Below are 22,734 nucleotides of genomic sequence, written 5' to 3'. Positions count from 1 at the left end.
GTCCCCTCTTGGTAGCGATAGCATGGAGACAGTCTACTGCGGATATACTTTGAATCTGGATACAAGGAATTTCGGTTTTTCTGCATGCCGACCCCTGTTTTCAACTTCTCGGTCAAGTGGCACCATTTGCTAGTCTTTGTCGATCAAGTGGGTGCGCCAATAAATACTACATTGTCTGAGTCGAGTTAGTTGCTTGAGATGCCGCTTTGCATCCTACCATGGCAATCCCTTTGCGAAACGCACGTGGAGAGAGTTCTCGATACTTTGGGAGTTCATAGCAGTTTTTGGGATGATATTACAAGAGTTATTATGCATACAGCGTTTCGGGATCGGGTCATGGCCATTGACAGATCGACATGAATATTAATTTGGATTTGGCCACTAAAGAAGAAGTCGAATTGGAAGACATTGAGGAAGTCTCCATTGGAGGATACGAGTCAGGTCCCAATCAAATTATGCGGGGCATCTCCAGAAGCACCATTGAAAAGCTCGAGCAAAAGAGCTGCTCTGTCCGGGACAGTAACGTATGCTGTTGTATTTGTTAGAGGAACTGAATGGGGCAGATAAAGTGATGGAGATACCGTGTTCACACCTCTTTCACAGCACATGCATCATCGAGTGGCTCGAGAGGAATGATTCGTGTCCACTATGTCATAGCAAAGTAGAAGTAGAAATCCAGAGTAGTTAGTTTTGGTCAGTAAGATTTCTAATAAGAAATGAATTCTCTTTTTTCCGAAGGATTAAGTAATTTGCTGCGATTACTTTGGAACTACTTATTGCATTAATAACAAAAAGATGCTCTATCACAGTTTGTTGAAATGGTCGATCTCCGTGTCTTAGAAATATTTGCTTTTACATCCATGAAAGAAATAGTCTGTGGTTTCTGATGTTGTTCCTAGATAAATTAGAAAATTTAACCCCACTCAGTTGTCTGGAGAAAAATACAACGAAAATTCAGAGCATATATTGCTTGTTGTGCATGTTGGACTGAAACATATCTTATCCAGAACTAAACCATTTCTTAAGGTTCTTTCACATAACTAGCCTTGTTAAGAGGATTATCTCATATTTTGTTTAATGGAATTGTAGATGGACTCATATTTTTGTGAAATGGATTTGAAGGCACAACTCGATATCCAGTTGTTCCTGTTCAACACCGTTATGCTTTATTATAATTGAGAGTTTCGCTTACTAGTTGTCATTTGAGGAAGCTTCAAGTTTGTCGTACGTGGTCCATTGGCGCTCGGCTCCTAAGTACTTCGAAAACCTAATGGTTTTGCTCATTGGATTGTGCTTCGCACACCTCCATTTAATGTAAGGGGAGAATGACACTAGAAGTGTCAAAAGCTGTGTATAGCGCTCACTTTAGTGCCAAAAGTTTGTTTCGGATCACTTAAGTGCAACTTTAAAAAAAAAACGATCACTTAAGTGCCAAATCTGATCCAGATTGCCGGAAATCTGACGTGGTAATATTTTATTAATTTCTTGATCCTACGTGGCTCGCCGGCGTGCCTAGTTAGCATATAACTCATAAACGATCTCGTCTAAAAGTTGTGAATAGTGATCGTTTGAGTGCCAAATTTTATTTAAAGTGATCCCTTCACTGCTACTTGTTATTAAAAACCGATCACTTCAGTGCCAGTTGGATTGTGCGACGTCGTTTTGGATGTCCACGTGGACTGAATATTAAAAAAAATGTCAAGTCATATTAAAAAATTTAATTATAAATGCCATGTAATCAATTTGGCTGGAATTGGCACTTAAGTTATCGCTTTTTCTCCGATTTGGTACTTAAGTGATAATTTTTTCTTCGATTTGGCACTTAAGTTATCCAAAAAAAACTTTTGGCACTAAAGTGAGCGCCGTACATAACTTTTGGCACTTCTAGTGTTCTTCTCCTTGTATAAGTCACAACAACCAGGAACGTGAAAGTTTTGCTAGGTATATGAAGTAGTGAAACAGTCGCCCAAGAGATTATCAATCTATAAAACAATCTTACAAAAGACCTGCGAAAATAAAATGAGACACTTCAACCTCGAAATTTGACATAATGTATTACAAATTCTTCTAGGATAATGACCAAAATTACAGCTGCTCTTTTTTCTTTTTGGCAACCCAAGGGCGGTATGTATACATGATCACCCTGATGATTTCTTCAAACACTTTCTTCACCCAATCACGGGCCTATATGAAATCAGACTATTTATTAGGTTAGCACGTTCTTTTGATGATACCATTTCCAGATCACACATCTCGTTGATCTGGGAAGCAATATTTAATGTCAGATAACAACCTTCCAAGTTCTGAATTCTACATAGTTTAATGTTATTGCACACTGATTTCACATTTATAGACATTCGGTTGAGGCATGAATCCGGTTATCCTCATCGCGTCATATGAGAGAGAGAGAGAGGTAATGATTTTTTATTCGAAATCAGTCATACATGAGGTACATAGTTTAATTATGTGTCTAAAACAACCGCATATGGAAATAATATTAAGCTTGTAAGTCTCACGACTCTAGCTGTTTTGTGTAACTTATATTGATCGTAGATTCATTTACTGTTGTCGAACCAATACAGCGCCTGGAGGTAGTCAACAGCCTTCTTGTCCACTTGGAAGGCCTTGGTGAGAACATCAGCAGAGACAGGTGGCTTCGCTCCAAAGACGGCATTAGCAATGGTAATGGCTCCTGGGTTCTGGCTGCTAAGACCGGAAAAGGCCAACGCGTATGTGTTTCCGATATTCAACTCGAAGTGGATGAGACCAATAGGGAAAACAACCATGTCCCCCTTGTACAGGACTTTGGTGAAGAGAGTATTGTTTAATTGGTTGGAAGTGACGAAGCCAACAAGTAGCGTACCCTCCACCACAACCAGAACCTCGGTGCCACGGGGGTGAGTATGGGGAGGATTTAGGCCACCGGGAGCAAAGTCAATGCGAGCCATGGATATTCCAAGAGTGTTGAGTCCCGGAAATTGGTTGACGAAAGCCTGTGTGACTTTTGATCCAAGCGGATTTGATGTGTTTCCAGGAGTCCTAAACCCCATGAAGAGGAAATCATCAGCTGTGGTTTGTTTCGGGTCCTTGCAGAACTTTCCATTCACAAATACTGCATAAGAAAAAGAATCCGTGTTTCAGTTTCGGCATCATAAGCCAGATATGAAAGACAAGAATAATGCAAGAATCAAGAACCAACCTCCAGAGTCCTGGTCATTGGTGGCCACGCATATGTCCTGAAGAGGACTCGGGTCATAAGCAAAAGCAGTGGCAGTTGCCAAAGCCAAGATGAGAAAGCTAATGGGAAGAAACTTCATTGTGGTTGTGGATAGGAGTTGGGGCCTTGATCTCACGAGACTGGTATTGCTTGAGGGAGGAGTGAGGGCTTGCATGGCAACATCATCTCTCTTTATAGATGAAAATGTTTGACCCAGTATTTAGTTTGCCCTGCTGGTTTCCCTGCAGATTACCAAGTCTTCAGAGGTTTTATCTATCTTCCCCTTTTCAAGTCCAAGGAAGAATTGACTTTATAACAACTACGACGACTTGGCGATTTGTTCGATTTCCTCTCCTCCAACTAAAGAATGCACATCACCTGATATGGAAATGGTTTTTGATGAATTTGACATCCTTGTACCGTTTCTTCTTCATTTCATTTACAACTCTTTAGCATATCTCAAAGAAGATTACCAAGTAAAGAACACTTCTAGCGCAAGGTTTTACTATCTGGAAAAGATTGAATTTATCTAGTTTGCAGAGCTTATAAGACATGTCTTACTCGAGGATTAAGGGTGCAATTCGAGATATACTTTATTCACCAAGTTGCCCTGCAGATTACCGAGTCTTCAGAAGTTGTATCTATTTTCCCCCGTCTCAAAGTCCAAGGATAACTGCTCTATAACAACTACGATGACATTATTTCTTTGGTTTCCACTCCTCCAGCTTAGAGAACGCACATCATCTAATACGGAAAAGGTCTTCGATCACTTTGTACATCTTTGTACTGATTCTTCTTCGCTTTTCTTGTAAAAAAACAAAAGCGCTCTAGCATCATCTCAAAGCAGCATGATCAAGTAAAGACCATTTCATCTGCGCGACAATCTCGTATCTCGGAAAGATTGAATTGGTTATCTTGATTGTGAAAGGAGAACAATATCCATATATTTAAATATTATATCACTCCCCCTTACACTTAGTCTGGTCTTTTCGCCTGGTCTAGACGTGGATATAATTAATTGGGGAGGTAAATAGGGGCTTGGTAAGATTTGAACTCAGGAGCTTCTGTTCTAATACCATGTGAAAATTTGTGGAACCATTGCCAATTGTTCCAAAAGCTTAACCTTTTAGATGAAAGTGTGATTTAATATTTAAATATTCAATCAATATCAATATATTTAAATATTCTAGTTGTGAATAATGAAGCGGAATAGAGAATCGTAGAATTTTCTGTATATTTCAATATATCATAATGAGGATTACATCAGTCTATTTATAGGCTTTACAATTGAGAATAAAGAAGTGGAATAGAGAATAGTGGAATTTTCTGTATATTTCAATATATTGATAGATAGTACATGAGCCTATTTATAGGCTTTATTAGATAACTATCTAAGATAACATACCAATCAAGATATACGCACAATCTTGAGAGACACGAAGAATCAACAAAATTATCAAAATATCTCTAACATAGGAAATTATTCTAGAGAAATCCCTAATTATCTCTAACAATCCACGTCCATCTTCATCCTAAAAATATTCTTGTTATGGATATTCCCGTGTTTGGCACCAAATACCATAGTTCTTAACATTTACTTGATTGCAATCCACTCTTTCTTCGCACAAAAATAAATAGATAAGTACTTCAGCATAAACAATAAGATACTGTTCGTATCCCCAGCTGCCACTTCTCTGCAGCCAAATGGAAAGAAAGTCATAGTTCGACTTTGCTTATGAGCATTTAATGATATTTCAGTGGCTTCCTCCAAAGCTCATAAGACATGACTTAGTTGAGGATTAAGGGTGCAATTATTTCTTTGCTACGCTGGTCGTGTGATCTACTAAGTTACCTTGTTCTGAAACTAAGATTCTGATGGTTTTTGAAGTTTGTCAGATTAAGTGCCCAGAAATCTGAAACAAAGGGGTGTTAGTGAAGCATCCGATGAGTTCTAGTGGGCTTTCACCGATAAGCCCACTTACATCTCTCTCCACTCTCATCTTCACTTTACTTATCAGAAAAAAAAAAAGAGGGGCGAATTAAGTATAAAGAATTCGTATCCCCACATTTCTCTGGTGGCCATTTGTATTCTAATTGAAGTTGTAATGTTGATAGCATCGAGACAGGGTGATGCTAAACATATCTCATTCAAGGTTTTGATGGTGACCTAAAAACATGCATACACCTCAATATGACGTCGAACCCGGATTCATTTCACACTCCAGGATTTGAGCATGTGATGGGTCATTCTTGGGGAAAACAAAGTCAGCTGACTCGAGCAGGTTTAGATAAGCCTTCCCTTCAACCAGGCATTTCAATTTTCTATTGTCAATGAAAGGCCACTGTAGAAAACATCTTTCGTTTCGGATCACTTGCATGAGAAAACTGAAATAGCATTTCAAAATCGTAAAAGATTGACAAATAGTAATTCGCATCAAGAGCACTGTAAATGTCCTTGTACTTTTTTCGTTAGTTTTCCTTTTGTTCTCGTTCTGACATTAGAATTGCTCTATTACGTCATTTATTACTTATGTGAAAAGAAAAATGTTCGAGAGGATATTAAAGATTCAAGTGGACATTCTGATACTCACAACTTCCATGCCATGCTCACGCACACATAAACCATCATCTTCATCCACTAATAAAGCACATGCTTTATCCACTAATATTTTTCATCCTTCGGTGCTTTTCATATTGTTCCATCCAAATATAGCATAAGAGAACCGGCTAAAATAAACACAACTTTTACAGCTTTTCCTAGCTATCTGAGTCTCTAACAGAACAAAGACCAAGGATCACAAAATGAAAGAACATTCGATACAGGAAGTAGCTAAGATAGTCGAGGAAGCCATTACAATTGCATCCAGTAAAACACCATGCACTTCCTTCTTTGAGGAAGTCAAATAATTATAAAAAAGAACTGCAAGCATTGCATGCTCAAACCAAGCCATAAAGACGAAAATTCACACCTGGAATTCTTCCATATCGAGCCATCCGTTCCATTTTACCGGCAACAACCATAAACCCTCCTCTCCTGTTCATGTACTGTCTAGGCTGCCGCTTCGTCGCAGCCCTAAAGGCGCTCACATCCACTCTTGGAAGCACCTTCCCCCTCGTCGAATCAAACCCAACTGGAATTCCTAACTTCATCATCCTCCACAGCTGCCTCCGCTCCTCCACCGCTACCATCTTTCTCCTTCTTGCTCTGCTGCTCCTTCACGATTCCATCAACAAAGTCCACTGTGTCTGGGAGCACGCATGGCAGGATCATCAACAACAAATTTATGGACAATCCCATCAATCTAAATGAAACTCCAACCAGAAACTGTGACTACTTTGTTTTCCTTCATAGTTTTCCTCAGCAGCAAAACGTCATCCCAGTTGCCCATCTTAGCGTACATATTGGCCAGAAGGATATAGCGTCCACTATGTTGAGGTTCTAGTTGGATCAAATGCCTGCCGACTTTCTCTCCTAACTCAACATAGCCATGCATGATACACCCATTTAACAAAGATGCCCAGATTGCACCATCTGGTTCCATTGTCATATTCTTTATCAACACACCAGCCTCTTTGATTTGTCCAGCCCGAGCCAAGAGGTCGACCATGCATCCATAGTGCTCAATAGTTGGAGCAATGCTGTAAACTTTGCTCATACGTCCAAACAAGCACCATGCTTCGTTGATTAGGCACTTCTGATTGCAGGCCATCAGAGCTCCAATTAATGTCACAGCATTTGGTTTAGGACCCCTATGTTCCATTTCGTAGAAAAGCCGCAGCCCTGTTTCATTCTCACCATTAACAGCAAACCCCAATATCATCGCACTCCAAGTTGTCACATCTTTAATAGGCATTTGGTCAAACACTTTTTGTGCGAATCTGACGAACCCACATTTGACATAGAAGTTAATCAATGCAGTGCCTAGCTCAAGTTCGTAATCGATGCCATTCTCATCTATGTACTTATGAATCCATTTTCCTTCTTCAGAGGCTCCCACAATGCCACAGGCGCTAAGTACGCTAACCAAAAGAGATCCACTTAATTTCACGTCAGCACGATCTTTAACCTCAGAAAACAACTCGATGGCCTCATCAAACCGCTCATTCCTAACGTAGCCAGAGATCATGGCACTGTAGGAAACATCATTTTTCTCCGGCACTGAATCGAACAGTCCTCGAGCTTCATCAACGAGGCCGCTGCTACAGTACCCAGTCATAAGGCTCGTCCAGCAAACTACGTTCCTCACTGAACTTTGTTCAAACAGGCGGCGGGCAACACTCACAGCTCCATGTTTACAGTACATGCTTATCAGAGAACTCACCACATACACATCACAATCATGCCCGAACTTCATGGCGCTACAGTGAACCTGGCCAAGCAAAGGAAAGCCAGCGCATGACCTGACCAGCGCAGTGAAAGTGCGGGCATTGGGCTTGACGCTTTCCCTGCACATTCGAGCGTACACCGACACGGCCCTCCCGTGTTCGAGGTCTCCCAAGAAACCCATCATCATGACATTGAAGTCGAAGACGCCGGGGGCCGGAATGCGAGCGAATACGCTCGCCGCGTAGCCCATGTCCCCGTACGGCGCGAGGGCAGAGCAGGCCAAGATTTTGCTCGCGGTGAACGCGAAGCGAGAGAGGCCGGAGATGATGGCGTGGGCATGGATTTGCTTCAGGTGGTCAATGGTGGAGCATCTCCGGAGCAGAGCCAAGTACTGGAAGTTGGCGAGACGGTTGGTCATGCAAGTGATGTCTGGTTGGTTGGTTGGCTAGTTTGTGGGGTCTTAAAAGAAGCGTACGAGGTTGAACGGGTTTATACTACTGTCCGATGCTTAGTTTTGATCTTTTAAAAGCATGAGCTATTCATATACTCTGATTTGAGGCTGAACAAGTTCAGTTTTGTCTAATGTTTTAGTCCGGGAAAAGTGTTAGAAAAGTCCTAAACCTTTTGCATTTATGCAAATTTAGTCCTAAACATTTTCTTTGTATTAATTAAGTCTAAAATTTTTATCATTGTGCCAATTCAGTCTTTCCAGTTAATTTTGACCGGATATTGCTGACGTGGACGCCTGCCGGTCTACATGGTACGACCGAGGTCTACGTGGTACGACCGGTGCTGACGTGGATAATTTTTAATAACATTTTAATATATTATTGATTTTTATTATTTTTTTCCTTTTTTTCTTTTTTTTACATCCTTTCTTCTACCTTTAGCCGGTGACTGGACACTAGCCATGGCCGGCTGCTTGGCCTCGCCTAGGTGAGGTTGCTCACCACAGGCGAGGCCCGGTGAGGGTCGGCCTTGCCCAGGCTAGATCTGGCGAGGCCGACCCTTGTCTGGGCAAGGGTGATGCCTGGTGAGGGTCGGCCTTGCCCAGGCTAGATCTGGCGAGGCCAACCCTTGTCTGGGCAAGGGTGATGCCCGGCGAGGTTGGCCCTTGCCCAAGCTAGGGTCGGCCAGGCCTTACCTATGATGGGCGACAATGGCCTCTTCCGGGCGACGGCAGCCTCGCCCAGGCAATGGCAGCCTCGCCCAGGCAAGGCCAAAGGTATAAGAAGGAGGAAAAAAAAGAAGGAAAAAAAGAAAAAAATCAGAAAAAATATTTTAAAAATAAAAAATATAATTAAAAATTGTCCACATCAGCAATTTCCGGCCAAAATTAGCTAGAAATATTGAATTGGTACAAAGACAAAATGTTTAGGACTCAATTGGCACCAAAAAAGGTTTAGAACTAAATTAGCACCAATACAAAAGGTTTAGGACTATTCTACTTTTCCGTTTTAGTCTTAATCCCCATTTGAGAAGCTGATGTGTTCATAAGTGGCGAACCAGAAAGAACATCGTCCGGACGGAAATTCAGATCAGAGAGGCATTAAATAATTCGCTCATCTAATTGAAGTCGTAATAACGAAGGTCGGGAATGAGTTTTGTGATTTGATTACTTGAATAAAAAAGATGCAAACGGATGTTCTTCAAATTGCAAAACGATAAAAGTATAACTAATCGAAAGTCGCCTGAAAACTATGTGCAATTATTAGTAAAGAACCAAGATGACATGATCTCCAATTTTAATTTCACCAATGTCATCAATCATCACCAGGAGCATTCAACTCATTCGTAAAAACCGAACCATTTATCAAGCATCTTTTGCACCAATCACCCTCAATGGACTAATAATGTGGTGTCGTCAAAAGGTGTCTTCAAAATGCATTTGAAGAGTCACATTGACCTCGATGCCTTACATGCTTTATATCATATGCATTCTCGATGGGTGAATCGTGTTCTTTGCTAATTGCCTGCGGTTCCTGGAGTGTCATTTCGAGTAAACCCAAGAATTCGTGCATTTCATCGAACACTTGCAAACTCACGAGCATCGTCGTTCTTTTAGATCCAAAAGAAGATGTATTATCTCAGTGGAGTTAACCAACCATCAACAACACTAATATCGAAAACCAAGATTTCCTGCATGTTCAGCTCATTAAACTCTCTGAAACAGAAGGTTGAATCTGGTCACCACAAAAGGAGAGGGAAAAAAACACAAGGGTGGAAAGGACTCAAGACAGGAGATGGGAAGGTAGGTCCTGTAACCATCTTATCCAAACGTTATAAATCACTCAAAATTTTAGCAGGATCATCCTGCCTCTCTCCAAAAAATGCATATATATACCAATACTATTACATCGTTAACTACTTGAAATAGAAAATTACATTTGACCGCTGAATATGGAAAAGCATGAGTAGTGCAGTGCATAACTAGCTATGCTCCTAAATATGAGCCAGGCCAGAAGTTGTATTATGAAAATCTTTTGGTGCAGCTCATGCCTGCCACTGATCAAAACCGAGATTTGCGCTTGCGAGCTGTATACTTTGAGTCAGGAGGCACCACATTCCCTTTTCTCCTCATCTGTTCTTTCTTTTTCATAACCCACTCTCTTCCCTTGCCTCTCCTATTTAGTTTCTGTTTCTTCCTTGGCCGGTGCCTGTCAGACACACTAACCTGCATTTGAAATGATTGAAATGAGAGAAAAACGAGAAGACAATCAGCCCCGTCAATATTTGATGAGAACACTTGACACGAGAGAGAGAGAGAGAGAGAGAGAGAGAGAGAGAGAGAGAATTCTTAAGCAAACCCACATATAGAATGAGCCTAAAAAAGAACAAAGAGAAACAAAAAAAAAGAAACAAAAAATCCAAATTAGATATGCAAATCCATGTTTAGAACAAGTCTAACATAATATTCAACTATAAAATTTGCAAACTCACTGTTTGATTGTCTTCATCACCACTGCTATCATCGGAAGAACTCTCCCCATCTTCCCCTTTTCCCTTTGGTACGGCAGTGCCAACGGATGGTGGCCCACAAGTAAGCACAAGGTATTCTTTCCTGCTCTTCGAGCTGTTTTCAATAATGATTTCAAGGTTAGTTCATTTTTCTTCAATAAAGTTCTCATAAAGGCATCCAACCAAATTACTGTGGCAGTGCTCAGCCTTTATCCAGAACAGTCGGATTCTTATCACATACAGTCTAAAGCACTTATGCTGCAACAGAAGCATATGAAAAATCTATTGTTGAATAGCACATCTCTTGCTCGAACTTGTCATTAGACAGTCCCTCGAAGAAAACAGAAAAGGAAAACCTGCCTTCACAAATAACAAGCAACTCTGGACATGATATTGATAAGAATCTCTACATAATCCTGGACCAACTTTATAAGCTCGATTTTGCCAATCATAGTAAGCAACATCACCCCATTAGTAAGAGGATGAACAAAGAGAGATTGTCATGTAACAGCTAAAGTGTATTATGCACACATTTGATAATTTCACAAAAAGGATGTCACCTATTTAAGGAATAAACTACTAAGATTATTGACAGTAATTTCACAAAAATTTATTTATGTTTTGATAGGTAAACGAAAAATTTATTAAAGGGCACCAAGGGGGTGGAAATATACAAAAAGAGCTCAGAACTAAAAGTGCTCAATTACAAGACAAATCATCTACTATGTTAATTAGAGCATTTCCATCCACACACAATTTTCCAACTTCCAATAATTACAAAAAAGGGTGTTTCTCTCCAATGAAAGCTCTCTTATTCCGCTTTCAGATATTTTACTTTCACAGATGACTTTCAAACGACAGCATAGATGCTAAGATATGCACAAAATATGTTGTTCAATCAATGTCGAACACTGAAATAAGTGCTGGTAATAATATAGGTACCTGTGTGGGAAGTCAACCACCACACCACCTGCGAATCCAGCACGCATAGCAGAACTCAAAATCAACTCACGCTGAGCTATACTCTCTGGATAAACTTGAAAAACTGCTCTTGCCCCCCTTGCTAAGCATCTATATAATGATCCAAAAAATGCCCTAAAACAAATCAAGACAGATGTCAATTATAGGCCAGCCAAATAGGGACTAGAAGTTCTGCAAGAAAGAAAAGCAGAAAAGGAAAACTTCTTTATTATTTAAGAAAATCAACCAGATATCATCCAAATGATGAAGAACATACTTCAATCTTAACCGTGGCTCGTGAGAGGACTTATCCGCATTGCATAACCACTGCATGAAAAACAGAAGTGGAATCAACAAACTACGGAAAAGAAACCCAAAAACATTCTAAGTTGCCAAGTGTAGAAACACATTAAAATTTCCAAAGAGTATTGCAAATTACAAATTAAGAATGTTTACTGTGAAAAATTAATGCACTGTAAGATAAACAAAACATGCAGAAACAATATAACAATTACACAATGTTTATCCCCAGGGATCATTCCTTCAGTCCTTCAAACCCAACTATGCGCAAGTTCTAATTAACATTTCATGTGCACACCTTTACCCCCTGAAGTATCCACTAGACAACAAGTATCACCTCATTCTGATGGTATCTAACTGACAGATAAAGGGGGTAAGAGAGAGAGAGTTGAATCTGTTGAACATGAACCGCAGCAGTAGCCACTGCTTTATATCTCTGCAGGGAACTTTTCAGAGTTGATTGCGAACTAGCTGCTTCATCCTATCCATGTGGCCACAAGATAGATGCAAAATCAACTATATTAACAGGCATAGGTTCGATATATAATGATTTCTAGTGAAAGCAAGAGCTTAGGATGCTAAGGATATACAAATGCAGCTGCAAATGATTTAGGGGGCAGAATGCCGGCAAATCTTGAATTTAATGTTATTTTTTCAAACATTATACAAAAAATGAAGCTACTCTCATGGGTATTCAACTAGAAACTACATATTTAGAAAAAAAACAAGTAGTTGTCCTGAGCACAAAGAAATAATCAAATATTTGTTCAAAGAAACACCATTCCTATTCTTGCACATCAACATAATTACGTCCAGCATCACAATAGACGTAATATTCTTCCAGATGTTCCACATCTAGATGTAAAAGACCGAGCAAGACATGTCTGCATCCACATGTTGTAACTATATAAATTAACCTGAATACCAGTGCTAAAGCCCATCATATATCATATTGACACCAGTTCCTTGTCCATACGCCAAAAACTTGACAATTAAACATACAATTTATTTGGTGACACATGCTTACAGATTTCAACTAATTGCACAATGAATTATCAGTTGATGTAACATCTATTGTAGCCTCCTTTACTATGCAGAACAGTCTTACCTAACATCTTACCAAGCAAATTAACATAGGGCCCGTTTGGTTCGGCTTTTCAAATGCTATTTGGGGGAATGCAAATACCTTTAGGTGAAAGTCACTTGGGAAAATGCAAGTGGTGTTTGGTAAAAAAAATTTGTAAAGCTACTTTGGCCTAAGTAGTGTTTAGTAAATTTTTTTTTGCAAAGGGCTTTGACAACTTTTATTTTTAATATTCCAGTTTTGCCCTTATACTGTTTATCTTCTTCACCGGTGAGGGTGGCCGGTGAGGGTGGCCGGCGAAGGGCCAACGAGGGCGGATCCGGGCGGTGAAGGGCCGGCGAGGTCACCCGACCCCAGGCGGCCGTCGCCTGGGTCGGGCGACCTCGCCGGCCCTTCGCCGCCCAGATCCGCCCTCGCCGGCCCCTCGCCGGCCCTTCGCCGACCACCCTCGTGGTGAGGAAGATGAACAGTAACAGGGGCAAAACCGGAATATTGAAATTTGAGTGAGGGCAATTTGGGAAGGGAAAAATAGGCTTCAGCATTCCAAATGTTAGCTTTCGGCTTTTCGAATCCGAAAAGCCGAACCAAACGGTTCAGCATTTGGCCAAGGGGCTTTCGAGGCCGAAAGCCCCTTCCAAATGCTGAACCAAACGGGCCCATAATCAGTCCTCCTTTAAAAACGATAGTCTTCAGAGAAACTTTGGTTAGATCCATTGCCCAAGTACCTTATCATATCCTCTAAAATATTTTAGCTGGATTGAAACAATATTACTTGAGCATGACCAGAGAAAGTTTCTTGTTTCATAGTCTGAAATAAGTGTGCTCTTTTCGGTACTTACACTAAGGAACCCAATAATAAAGAAGCTCAACTGCTATTTGCTACTTTATGCACTATGATGTGTGAGAATAGCAATTCTGCAGGTCTTAATGAAAATTAGTTCCATTAAGATGCAAGAAGAGAACTCCTATAGAATAAAATCATTAAAATGATAATCAATATAACGGACCCAATAAAGTGAACCTGAACAGCAGAGATACTGATGGCTCCATCAACAACACCAGGTCTAAGTCCCAAGCCCTACAACACAAAATTCACAATAAACCCAATGGCAAAGAAATCAAGTGTATGCAGGATGATCGATCCCATCGAATGTGACAATTGACAAGGCCCAGTACTATATGCCAGTACAAAGTTCTTGAAAAATAGAGGAAGCATTCAAGCATGCATGCACATATACTCCACAACAGCCGCCATCACATTGGTGTTGCATGTGTTACAATTCTGGCAAGCCTGTCAATCATCTTCTGATTCACTGTCAGGTGTCTTTTGCTATTCAGACTAGGGTTCAAGAAAGATGGAATCGCCTGGGTCATGCTAAAAAATGGGACAGAGACTCTCAATGGAAATGGCATAGAGAAATCCAATCCACTAAGAAAACTTCAAAATCCCTCCGTATCGAATATGCAGAACTTATGGCTTGGAAGGAACATAATGAATCTTGAAGGCTTGAAATCAAATCAGCAATAGTTGAATAGGCTTGCCTAATAATTCCACAAAAAACAAATTAATTGTTATTAGGCCTTTTATATTGCTTTTCTGTTTTTTTTCTGTTGTTACTTTCCAATTTATATAGTTCATGGATACTCAATGAATAACTCGTCCTATTTCAATAAAACGCCTAATAGTAACTAAAGAGAGAAAAGATTGGCCGCTAAAAAAATTAAAGGTGAAGTATGAGAACGAGTCCATTGCCGAATTTCCTCAGTTTCAGAGATAATACAGTTCAAAAAATTTAAACTGGTCAGTACCTGACCCATGTCGCCAAGCAAAAGATCACCTTCTGCCTCTCTCTCCAAAGCGATGTCTACATTTGAACAGGCAAATGGAATATCAAAATATGAGCAAACTAACAATCCCTTAAATCAATAGGTATCGACGTTAACATACCAAGCATTGATGGCGAAATGTCCAAACCAATCCACATGTGTCCATTTTCTGATATCGTCTCCCCACTCAATCCAGATCCGCAACCTAGAATGACCCAAATGTCAACACAACATGATCAACAATCAAAACTCTCCAGGTATTACAAACACTGCTCATGAGCGAAAAAGAGAAAAAGAACAAGTAGAAAAGAAGAGAGAAGTATTCTCATCAAGCATGTGCTGTTATCAAAGCTAAGAAATACAACTGAGTTGATCGGTTCTTCATGCCTAAAGACCTAAAACAGAAGATGCAAGACCCCGGCAAGCAAGTTGACCCTGTCTCTTCATCAAGCCAAAAGTTTACCCAATGGACAGGAGATACTCTTCAATACTCCAGACAGAAGTTCCAATCATCAGTCACCAACATTAACAATTTATCTTTGCACAAAGGGACGTACTTCGGTCAAAGACATTGTAGTCACACTAGAGACAAGTTCCCTCACCGTTACATCAATCTCCACGAATGTCAATCCAGTCCACATTCCCCTCAACATGAACACACGTACAACAACACTTTCAACTCAAATTCAAGCACAACTCACTCAGCACTCGCGGAAGCAAGAGGGTATACCAATATCAAGGAGTAGTCTCGGAACTCCGTCGTCCGGCAAAGCAAGAAGCTCCAACGCCCTCTCCGACAGCTTAGCCTATTTTTCAAACCGACAAAACCGTAAACAACCACGTTGGTCAGAAAAAAAACACGACCCGTAACGCAATTACGCGAGGAACGTATACGTTCAAACTGCACGGACCTGAATTTCGATTATACGGGAAGAGGAAGTGTACTTGCGAGCCTCGACGTCGTTGTAGAATATCTCAGGCGGCGCCTGTACTTCCGGTCGAGAAGCCATCAGCAGAGCGACCCAGAAGAAGAAGCTACTCGCGAACGGAGTTCGAGGTCGGACGTTTGCAGCCAAGCACCGCCGGCAGTCGCCGACCGACCGTCGTGAGCGTGCGTCTGAAGAGAGAGAGAGAGAGAGAGAGAGAGAGCGGCGGCGGCTGAGGGGCCGAGACGGCGGCGGAGATACGGAAGGGAAAGGGCAACTAGGGCTTTTTTCTGCTGGGGAACTAATGAACTCGGTGTCTATAGTAATTTTTACCTTTTTTTCGGATTTTGAGGGGCAACCTTTAATTTTTTTTTATTTAATAAGACTCCTCTTAAACATTATTTTAAAATTTCGACCAAAATAAAACTTTGTTTTATAATAAGTTTCGAGCGGCGCTATTTCCACCTTTATTTGACTAAATCTATCATTCGAGAGCAATTTAAATTGGTGGTCTCAAATTTGTTTATTTTCCTTTTTCTGTTAGTTTTTCTATATCTATGTAGGATCTATCTATCATAATTAAGAATTTCATATTCTTAGTTTTTGTTTATTGTATATTTTCCATATATATTAAAGGCACTATTTTTTTCATTGTTAGGTACTATTTTCATAAAAATTTGTTTTGTCGAAAAGAGAAATTTATAAGAAATCTACTTCTTTTCTACATGTTGTCGATCAAATTAATAGATAAATTGTTAAGTAGATGAAATTTAATTAAATCAAAACAATACATAAAGTAAGAATTTGTTTTTGAAAATGACAGTGAAATATTTGATAACTCTATAAAAATAGAGTTATTTTACCTATTTTAGGCAACAAATAATGCAATATTTGTAAGAAAATATTTGGATTTCCTTCTATTTACTCAAATTTTTCTAGTTTATGCAGAATAATGAGACAAAGAGAAAATAAGGAAAAAAAATGGCAAAAAGAAGGAAAGAAAAACGCAACCTAGAGAAGAGTTAGAAGGTGGATACCAAATTAAGAATTTTGCGATTTATTCCGTAATTTTACGCGAAAAATAAGCAATTACCTTATGTTAGGAGTCTTGGATGTTATCATAAAAATATGATAACATTGAGAGAGAGCTAGTTTATTTTATCGTTTTTGTTTTCATTGTTCTTGGAGTTTTTCAAGTATTTTGAAGAGAAGACACGGAATGGTAACAGAATTCTTGTTTTTTGATTTAAGATGTTGGGTTTAATTTATATTCTCATTTGTTCTTCTATTATGTTCTAATTTTCTTTTTTTAGGGCTACAATATAACCTAACCACGATGATATGAATTTCATGATTTTTTATGTTTTTGCAGGTGATTTCATTCTATATATTATTATGCTTAATCCCTTTAAGTGGCCACCATTTAAATGATCTAATGTGCATATTTGAGACTAAAAAGTGATAATATATAACGGCTTCTTATAATATATAACTATGAATTAAATATGGATAGAGGTATACCATATTATTTGTGTGGCTTCCGGTGATAAGGTGGTCCAAAAGATTTATTGTAAATCGGGAATATTCACAAATTTTAATGCACTTATGTTTATTTAAATTCACATAGAAATATAGTGGATTGAAAAACTGAATAGGTTAGAGATATGATAGTAAATAAACTAGGAAATTTCGTCATCACATGTTTAATATTGTTCTTGTATGTATAATGATATGAAGTTCAAATATAGTGGTTATTGTGAAATCGAATGCTTTAACATATTTATTTGATTGAATAACTTGCCTTTTGTTTCTAAAATTGTTAATTTTCTTTTATTCTCAATTCTATTTTGATATGTTAGATAAATTTTAAAATTAGTCCATTTTTAATATTTAATTGGTTTATTAATATCAATCTCTCTAGGACTATACTCTTTTTATCATTATATTACTTGTTCAACACGTTTGTTGACACGTTCATTTGCATTTACAATTTTTACAAATAATATTATTATTTTGGATAGACAAAAATTAATATCATCTATGTACTATTTACAAAAAAATATCAAGATACCTCATTACGCATACTGTTTTTGGTGTATTTTTAAATAGGGTTAATACCACGAAAAACCCTAAACTGGTACACTTGTGACACATTTACCCCAAACTATTTTTTTTACCATAAAAAACCCCAAACTGGTACACCTGTGACAATTTTACCCCAAACATATCACAAAAAACCCTAAACTGGTACACATGTGACAATTTTACCCTGAACTAATTTTTAATATTATTTTTTTGAATTTTTTCTTTTCTTTTTTTTTTCCTTCACCTTCAACCTCTGGGCGGTCGCCGGTCCGGGGACCGGCCAGAGGTAGAAGCCGGCGAGGGCAGCCCTCGCCAGATCCGTCAAGGGCAGCCCTCACCCGATACTGGCGAGGGCTGCCCTCGCCGAATCTGGCTAGGGCCGCCCGACGTTGGATCTGGCTAGGGCCGCCTGCCGCCAGATCTGGCGAGGGCAACCCTCGCCTGCGTCGGGCGAGGGTCGCCCTTGCCCTGGGCGGGCAAGGACGGCCCTCGTCGGCTTCCACCTCTGGCCAGTCGCCGGACCGGCGACCGGCCAGTGTTTGAAGATGAAAAAAAAAAGAAAAGAAAAGAATAAAAAATAAATAAAATTTCGAAAAAAATAAAAAATAATATTAAAATTTTAATTCATGGTAAAATTGTCACATATGTACCAGTTTGGAGTTTTTTGTGGTAAGTTCATGATAAAATTGTCACAGGTGTATCAGTTTGGGGTTTTTGGTAGTCAAAAAAATAGTTCAGGGTAAAATTGTCACAGGTGTACCAGTTTGGGGTTTTTTATGGTAAAAAAATTAGTTTGGGGTAAATGTGTCACAAGTGTTCCAGTTTAGGGTTTTCGTGGTATTAACCCTAGATTAAAATCATAACATATTATTTTATATTTTATTTATTTTCATTTTTTCACTGTGCATGTGCTCTTTTTTTGGTAATTTTCGAGAAATAGGCACCCCTTTAGTCTAGTTACACATTTGTTTTCTAGCCACGCCTTCGGTCCTTGGGGTTGTCAAAAAAATAGCTATTTCATGTAGATAAAATTACCTTCAATTTCTATATTTAAAATAGGGTTAATACCATGATAATCCAAACCAGTACACATATGGTAACTTTACCCTAAACTAATTTTTTGACTACCAAAAACGCCAAATTGATACACTGTGACAAATTTACCCTCCGATAGTTTCCTTTAAATTTTACTGTTAAATTGCTAAGTTAAATGACACGTGTCAGTTGACAAGTATACCAGTTTGGGATTTTACCCTCATTTGTCATAGGTGTACCAGTTTGTGATTTTTTGTGGTATTAATACAATTTAACAGAAACTAACGGAGGGTAAATTTGTCACAAATACACCACTTTGGCGTTTTTGGGGGTCAAACAATTAGTTTGGATAAATTTATCATAAATGTACTAGTTTAGGATTTTTGGTAATAAAAAAATTAGTTTAGAGTAAATTTGTTACATATGTACCAGTTTGGGATTTTCGTGATATTAACCCTTTAAAATATCACTTCATATTTTTAACAATTAATTGCATCTAATATATTAGGTCAAAAGTAGATTTTGTTTCACTTTTATCTTCCATATTAGCCCAACATAAGTGATGCTTTAGTCTTGTAATGGAATTTAGATTTAGGGAATAAGTGCAATAATAAGGCTCCATTCATTTCGCAGAAAATGTTTTCTTGTAAAACATTTTTCAGGTTTTCCGGTGTTCGGGAGACGGAAAATAAATTAATTGCATAAAACATTTTCCCTCAATGGACAAAACACCTTCAAAAGTGAGGACAATTTTTTCCACTTTTTGAAAAGAGGAAAACATTTTCCCCCTCCTTCTTTCATCATTCATTATAAGTATTTTTTTAAATTCTATTATTTTTTTAAATTATCTTTTTTATTTTTATTTTTATTTTTTCTTTATTTTTTTATTTTTCTTTATTCTTCTTCTTTCTCTTTTCTATCTTCTTCTTCGGCCGGTTGCCGACTACGGCAGTGGCCAGCGATCGGCCACAAGCGAGGCTTCGCCTCTATTGACACTTGATTTTTTGGTCAAATTTTCAATTTAACATAAAATCCGTAAAATTAGGATTAGGAACCTTCACCATGCTTAGCAACCTATTTCTAAACAAAAAATAATTTTTCTAGATTTTATTGTAATTTCTCCTTAATTAATTTTGGTTAAAATGAGAGGAAAATCAAAAAAATAACAAATGAAGTTAAAAAAATTTCCCAAAAATAGTCATTAGTCTCCTTTTAATTCCAATTTCAGTTTTGAAGCTTCAATTTTACAAAATTTCAATTAAAGATATGTTTTCCCCAAATTTGGGTAATTTGATATCCTAATTGAACCAAAAATCCAATTAAATCATTTCTAGGCATTTTTAGGCTATAGTGTCCTCACAAAAATTGATTTTGGATCTTTAATTTCATATTGGTCAGTCCAATTTCACAATTTGATGAAAAATATTTAAAAGCCCCAAATTTAATTGGAAATTAGGGATTTTAGGATCCGAATTGGGGATTTCATTCAATTTGAAACTTTTTATCAAAGTTTATACCTTTCTTAAGGGTAATCGACCATGGGAAATCCAATTTTGGCCTTAGATCAGCAAAATTAGGTCATTTAGAACTCCAATTGACTAAAAACCACTTCATCCGAATTCAAATTTGGGGTTTTTGAGCTTAATTGAGATAAAAATTCAAAATAATCCCATATATTCAAAGTAAAATGTGTCAAGGAATTGAAATTTGTGGTCAAAATTGTGAAAATAAGTCAAAATTGGGTTCAATTTGCAATTTTAAACCAACCTGGGTCTATTGGGTCGGTTGGATCGGACTTGACCCTATCCGGGTCAGCTTCTTCCTCACCCGACTCGGGGATGCGTAGGAAAGGGGAGAACATGCCGAGTTAGCCCCGCCAGTTCACCGATTTCTAATGGGCAATTAGACACGTGAAAAATAAAAATTGGATAGCTGGAGATCTCTAGCTGCTGACGCCGAGTCGTTACAATGGCCTACCGAGGCGGTTAGAGGCCAAGAATGGCCTGGGGAAGAGAACAAAAGGAGGCGGGAGAGAAGGTTTGAGGTAGAGAACCTATTTGAGAAAATTCCCAGGAGAGAGAGAGAGAGAGAACCAAAGAGAGAAAGTGAGAAAAAGGGATCAGGACAGGGTTGAGGTCCCCCAAGTTGAGTGACTGGTGCTATCCCAACGGGAAAAGCGTCAACAAATCAACCATTCTGGTGACCTCCTCCTCCGTTTACCCGGCGGAGAGGCTGATTGGGAAGGCCTGAAACTTATTCCCGATTTGCAAATCAAGGACTTTCTTGGCGAAGCAAAGTCCAAAGGCTGATAGAGCAGGTTCAGGAGGATCAAGCAGTAGCTTTTCGGAGATTCGAAATTTCCGTTTTGGTCGCTGGCGACGAAGGTAAACTTCCTTCTCACTCGTATTCCAACTGTTTGTTGAAATGCACGAATGATTGACCGAATCAATACTTGATTGATTTAGCGATTTTCTTTTTGTTTTTGTGATTATTGATTCTATATTCATGTTTCTGATCAATTGTTTGCTTATTCTTTGCATTTTGGATTGTATTTTTGCATAATCCTTGGCGTCCATAATCACCATCGCCGGAGCTTTTGAACCTTGCCGGAGTGCATTCCTACAGCCAACGGCCGTCCAAGTAAGTCCCCTGTGATCCTTTTGATGTGTAAATGCATGTTTTGATGATTAGAATGAATAATTAGCTTAGGATTTGATTTTGATGTCAGAATATCTTGATTAGGATAGTTTCGGGCATAAGTTTTCAAGCTTAGGAACCGCCGGCCAACTAGCGGCTGGCGGTGGTCCGGTGGTGGCTGGTAGGTAGAGGGTGACGAGATGATGCTTTTGGACCATTAGTAGTAGTTGGAGCACCAGCGGAGGGTCGCTTGAGATAGGGCCAAAGTCACGGTGAGGGGAACAAATTTTAGGCTAGGTGCACATTAGGTGTTCGACAAAATGCCTAGAGAAAATGGAAAGAAATGAAACAAATTTTGGGTTAGGTGCACATTAGGTGTTCGACAAAATGCTTAAGAGAAAATGGAAAGAAACAGCACCGTTTTGGCATCGTCCTCGCCGGAGGGTGGCCAGAGACAAGTCAGGCGGGTCCAACACAATTGAACCAGTCTAGTTTAGTGCCGGGAGGAATAAAAAAATAAAAAAATAAAAAAATCAAATAAAAAATAGAAAATTCAGAAAAATTCAGAAAAATAGAAAAAAGTTAAAAAAATTTCAGAAAAAATAAAAAATTCAGAAAATCCGAAAAAATTAGAAATTTCTGAAAATTCGTAGAAAGTAGGAAAATTCATAAAAAAAATACATAAAAAACATAAAAAATTTCAGAAAATCCTAGAAAATTCATAAAAAGAAAAAAAATTCAAAAAAGGAAAAATTCAGAAAAATAAAAAATTCAAAAAATAAAAATGAAAAATTCAAAAAAATAGAAAAATTCAGAAAAAAATGCAAAAATTCAGAAAATTTAAAAAATGGAAAATTTAGACTTCTGGAAATACGAAAATCAAATAAATAATTTTTTAAAAAATATAAAAAAAATTCAAAAAATTGCAGAATGACTCAAAATACTTGTGGCAACCCCTTTTGAATGATATTAGAATTTTGGGGGGGAGGGGGGGTGCAAAAGTTGTTCTTTTGAAAATTTGCTAGTTTAGGGGTTAAAAGGGACTTAACCCCTAAAAAATCCTAAAATGGGGGCTTTACCTCCAAAAGAGGCATAACCCCTAAAAAACCCTAAAACCCAAAAAAGAAGAGTAAGCATAACCCCTAAAAATGAATAAGCATTTAGGGCTTCACTAGACCTTGATTGTTTTGATTGATTTTCCTTTTTAGGGATGATATTAGGATTGTCGTTTGTGATTTGAATTGATTGTGCTTTTCATGATTGATTGATTCCTCCTCGTTTAAAATGGTTAGGATTAGCGGATAAGCCTCGAGAAATTGCATGCTATACTAGATACTTCAAATCGAGTTAGGTACCGAAAGGGCGCTAGAATTTCGAC

General features: G+C 38.5%; 3 protein-coding genes across 4 annotated transcripts; all 3 read right to left on the bottom strand.

Moving 5' to 3' along the window:
• Positions 1–2,555: 2,555 nt before the first annotated feature.
• Positions 2,556–3,345, bottom strand: LOC115689922 (germin-like protein subfamily 1 member 7). The gene is made up of 2 exons (XM_030616111.1): positions 3,200–3,345; positions 2,556–3,112 (listed from the first exon to the last, which is right to left on the bottom strand). Exons 1-2 carry the CDS (start codon positions 3,315–3,317, stop codon positions 2,556–2,558), a joined length of 675 nt encoding a protein of 224 aa, XP_030471971.1. The 5' UTR covers positions 3,318–3,345.
• Positions 3,346–5,853: 2,508 nt separating this feature from the next.
• On the bottom strand, positions 5,854–8,067 carry LOC115689911 (pentatricopeptide repeat-containing protein At5g66520-like). 2 transcript variants are annotated; one of them, XM_056310491.1, is made up of 2 exons: positions 6,553–8,067; positions 5,854–6,463 (listed from the first exon to the last, which is right to left on the bottom strand). In XM_056310491.1, the coding sequence occupies exons 1-2, from the start codon at positions 7,960–7,962 to the stop codon at positions 6,434–6,436; spliced, it is 1,440 nt and encodes a 479-aa protein (XP_056166466.1). In that variant the 5' UTR covers positions 7,963–8,067; the 3' UTR covers positions 5,854–6,433. The 2 variants fall into 2 exon arrangements, with proteins under 2 accessions (XP_056166466.1, XP_030471958.1); XM_030616098.2 differs by having other exon boundaries at positions 5,854–8,067.
• Positions 8,068–9,786: 1,719 nt separating this feature from the next.
• Positions 9,787–15,908, bottom strand: LOC115664945 (18S rRNA (guanine-N(7))-methyltransferase RID2). Its single transcript, XM_056311016.1, has 9 exons — positions 15,585–15,908; positions 15,404–15,479; positions 14,795–14,878; positions 14,656–14,711; positions 13,868–13,924; positions 11,740–11,789; positions 11,445–11,597; positions 10,485–10,617; positions 9,787–10,218 (listed from the first exon to the last, which is right to left on the bottom strand). The coding sequence occupies exons 1-9, from the start codon at positions 15,681–15,683 to the stop codon at positions 10,054–10,056; spliced, it is 873 nt and encodes a 290-aa protein (XP_056166991.1). The 5' UTR covers positions 15,684–15,908; the 3' UTR covers positions 9,787–10,053.
• Positions 15,909–22,734: the final 6,826 nt, after the last annotated feature.

This window comes from Syzygium oleosum, unplaced genomic scaffold, assembly GCF_021117445.2.
Source record: "Syzygium oleosum isolate NSW1041296 unplaced genomic scaffold, Sole_v2.1 Sole_v2.04, whole genome shotgun sequence".
NCBI lineage: Eukaryota > Viridiplantae > Streptophyta > Magnoliopsida > Myrtales > Myrtaceae > Syzygium > Syzygium oleosum.
The sequence above is the reverse complement of the archived record's forward strand: the minus strand, read 5'-3'. Positions and strand labels throughout refer to the sequence as shown.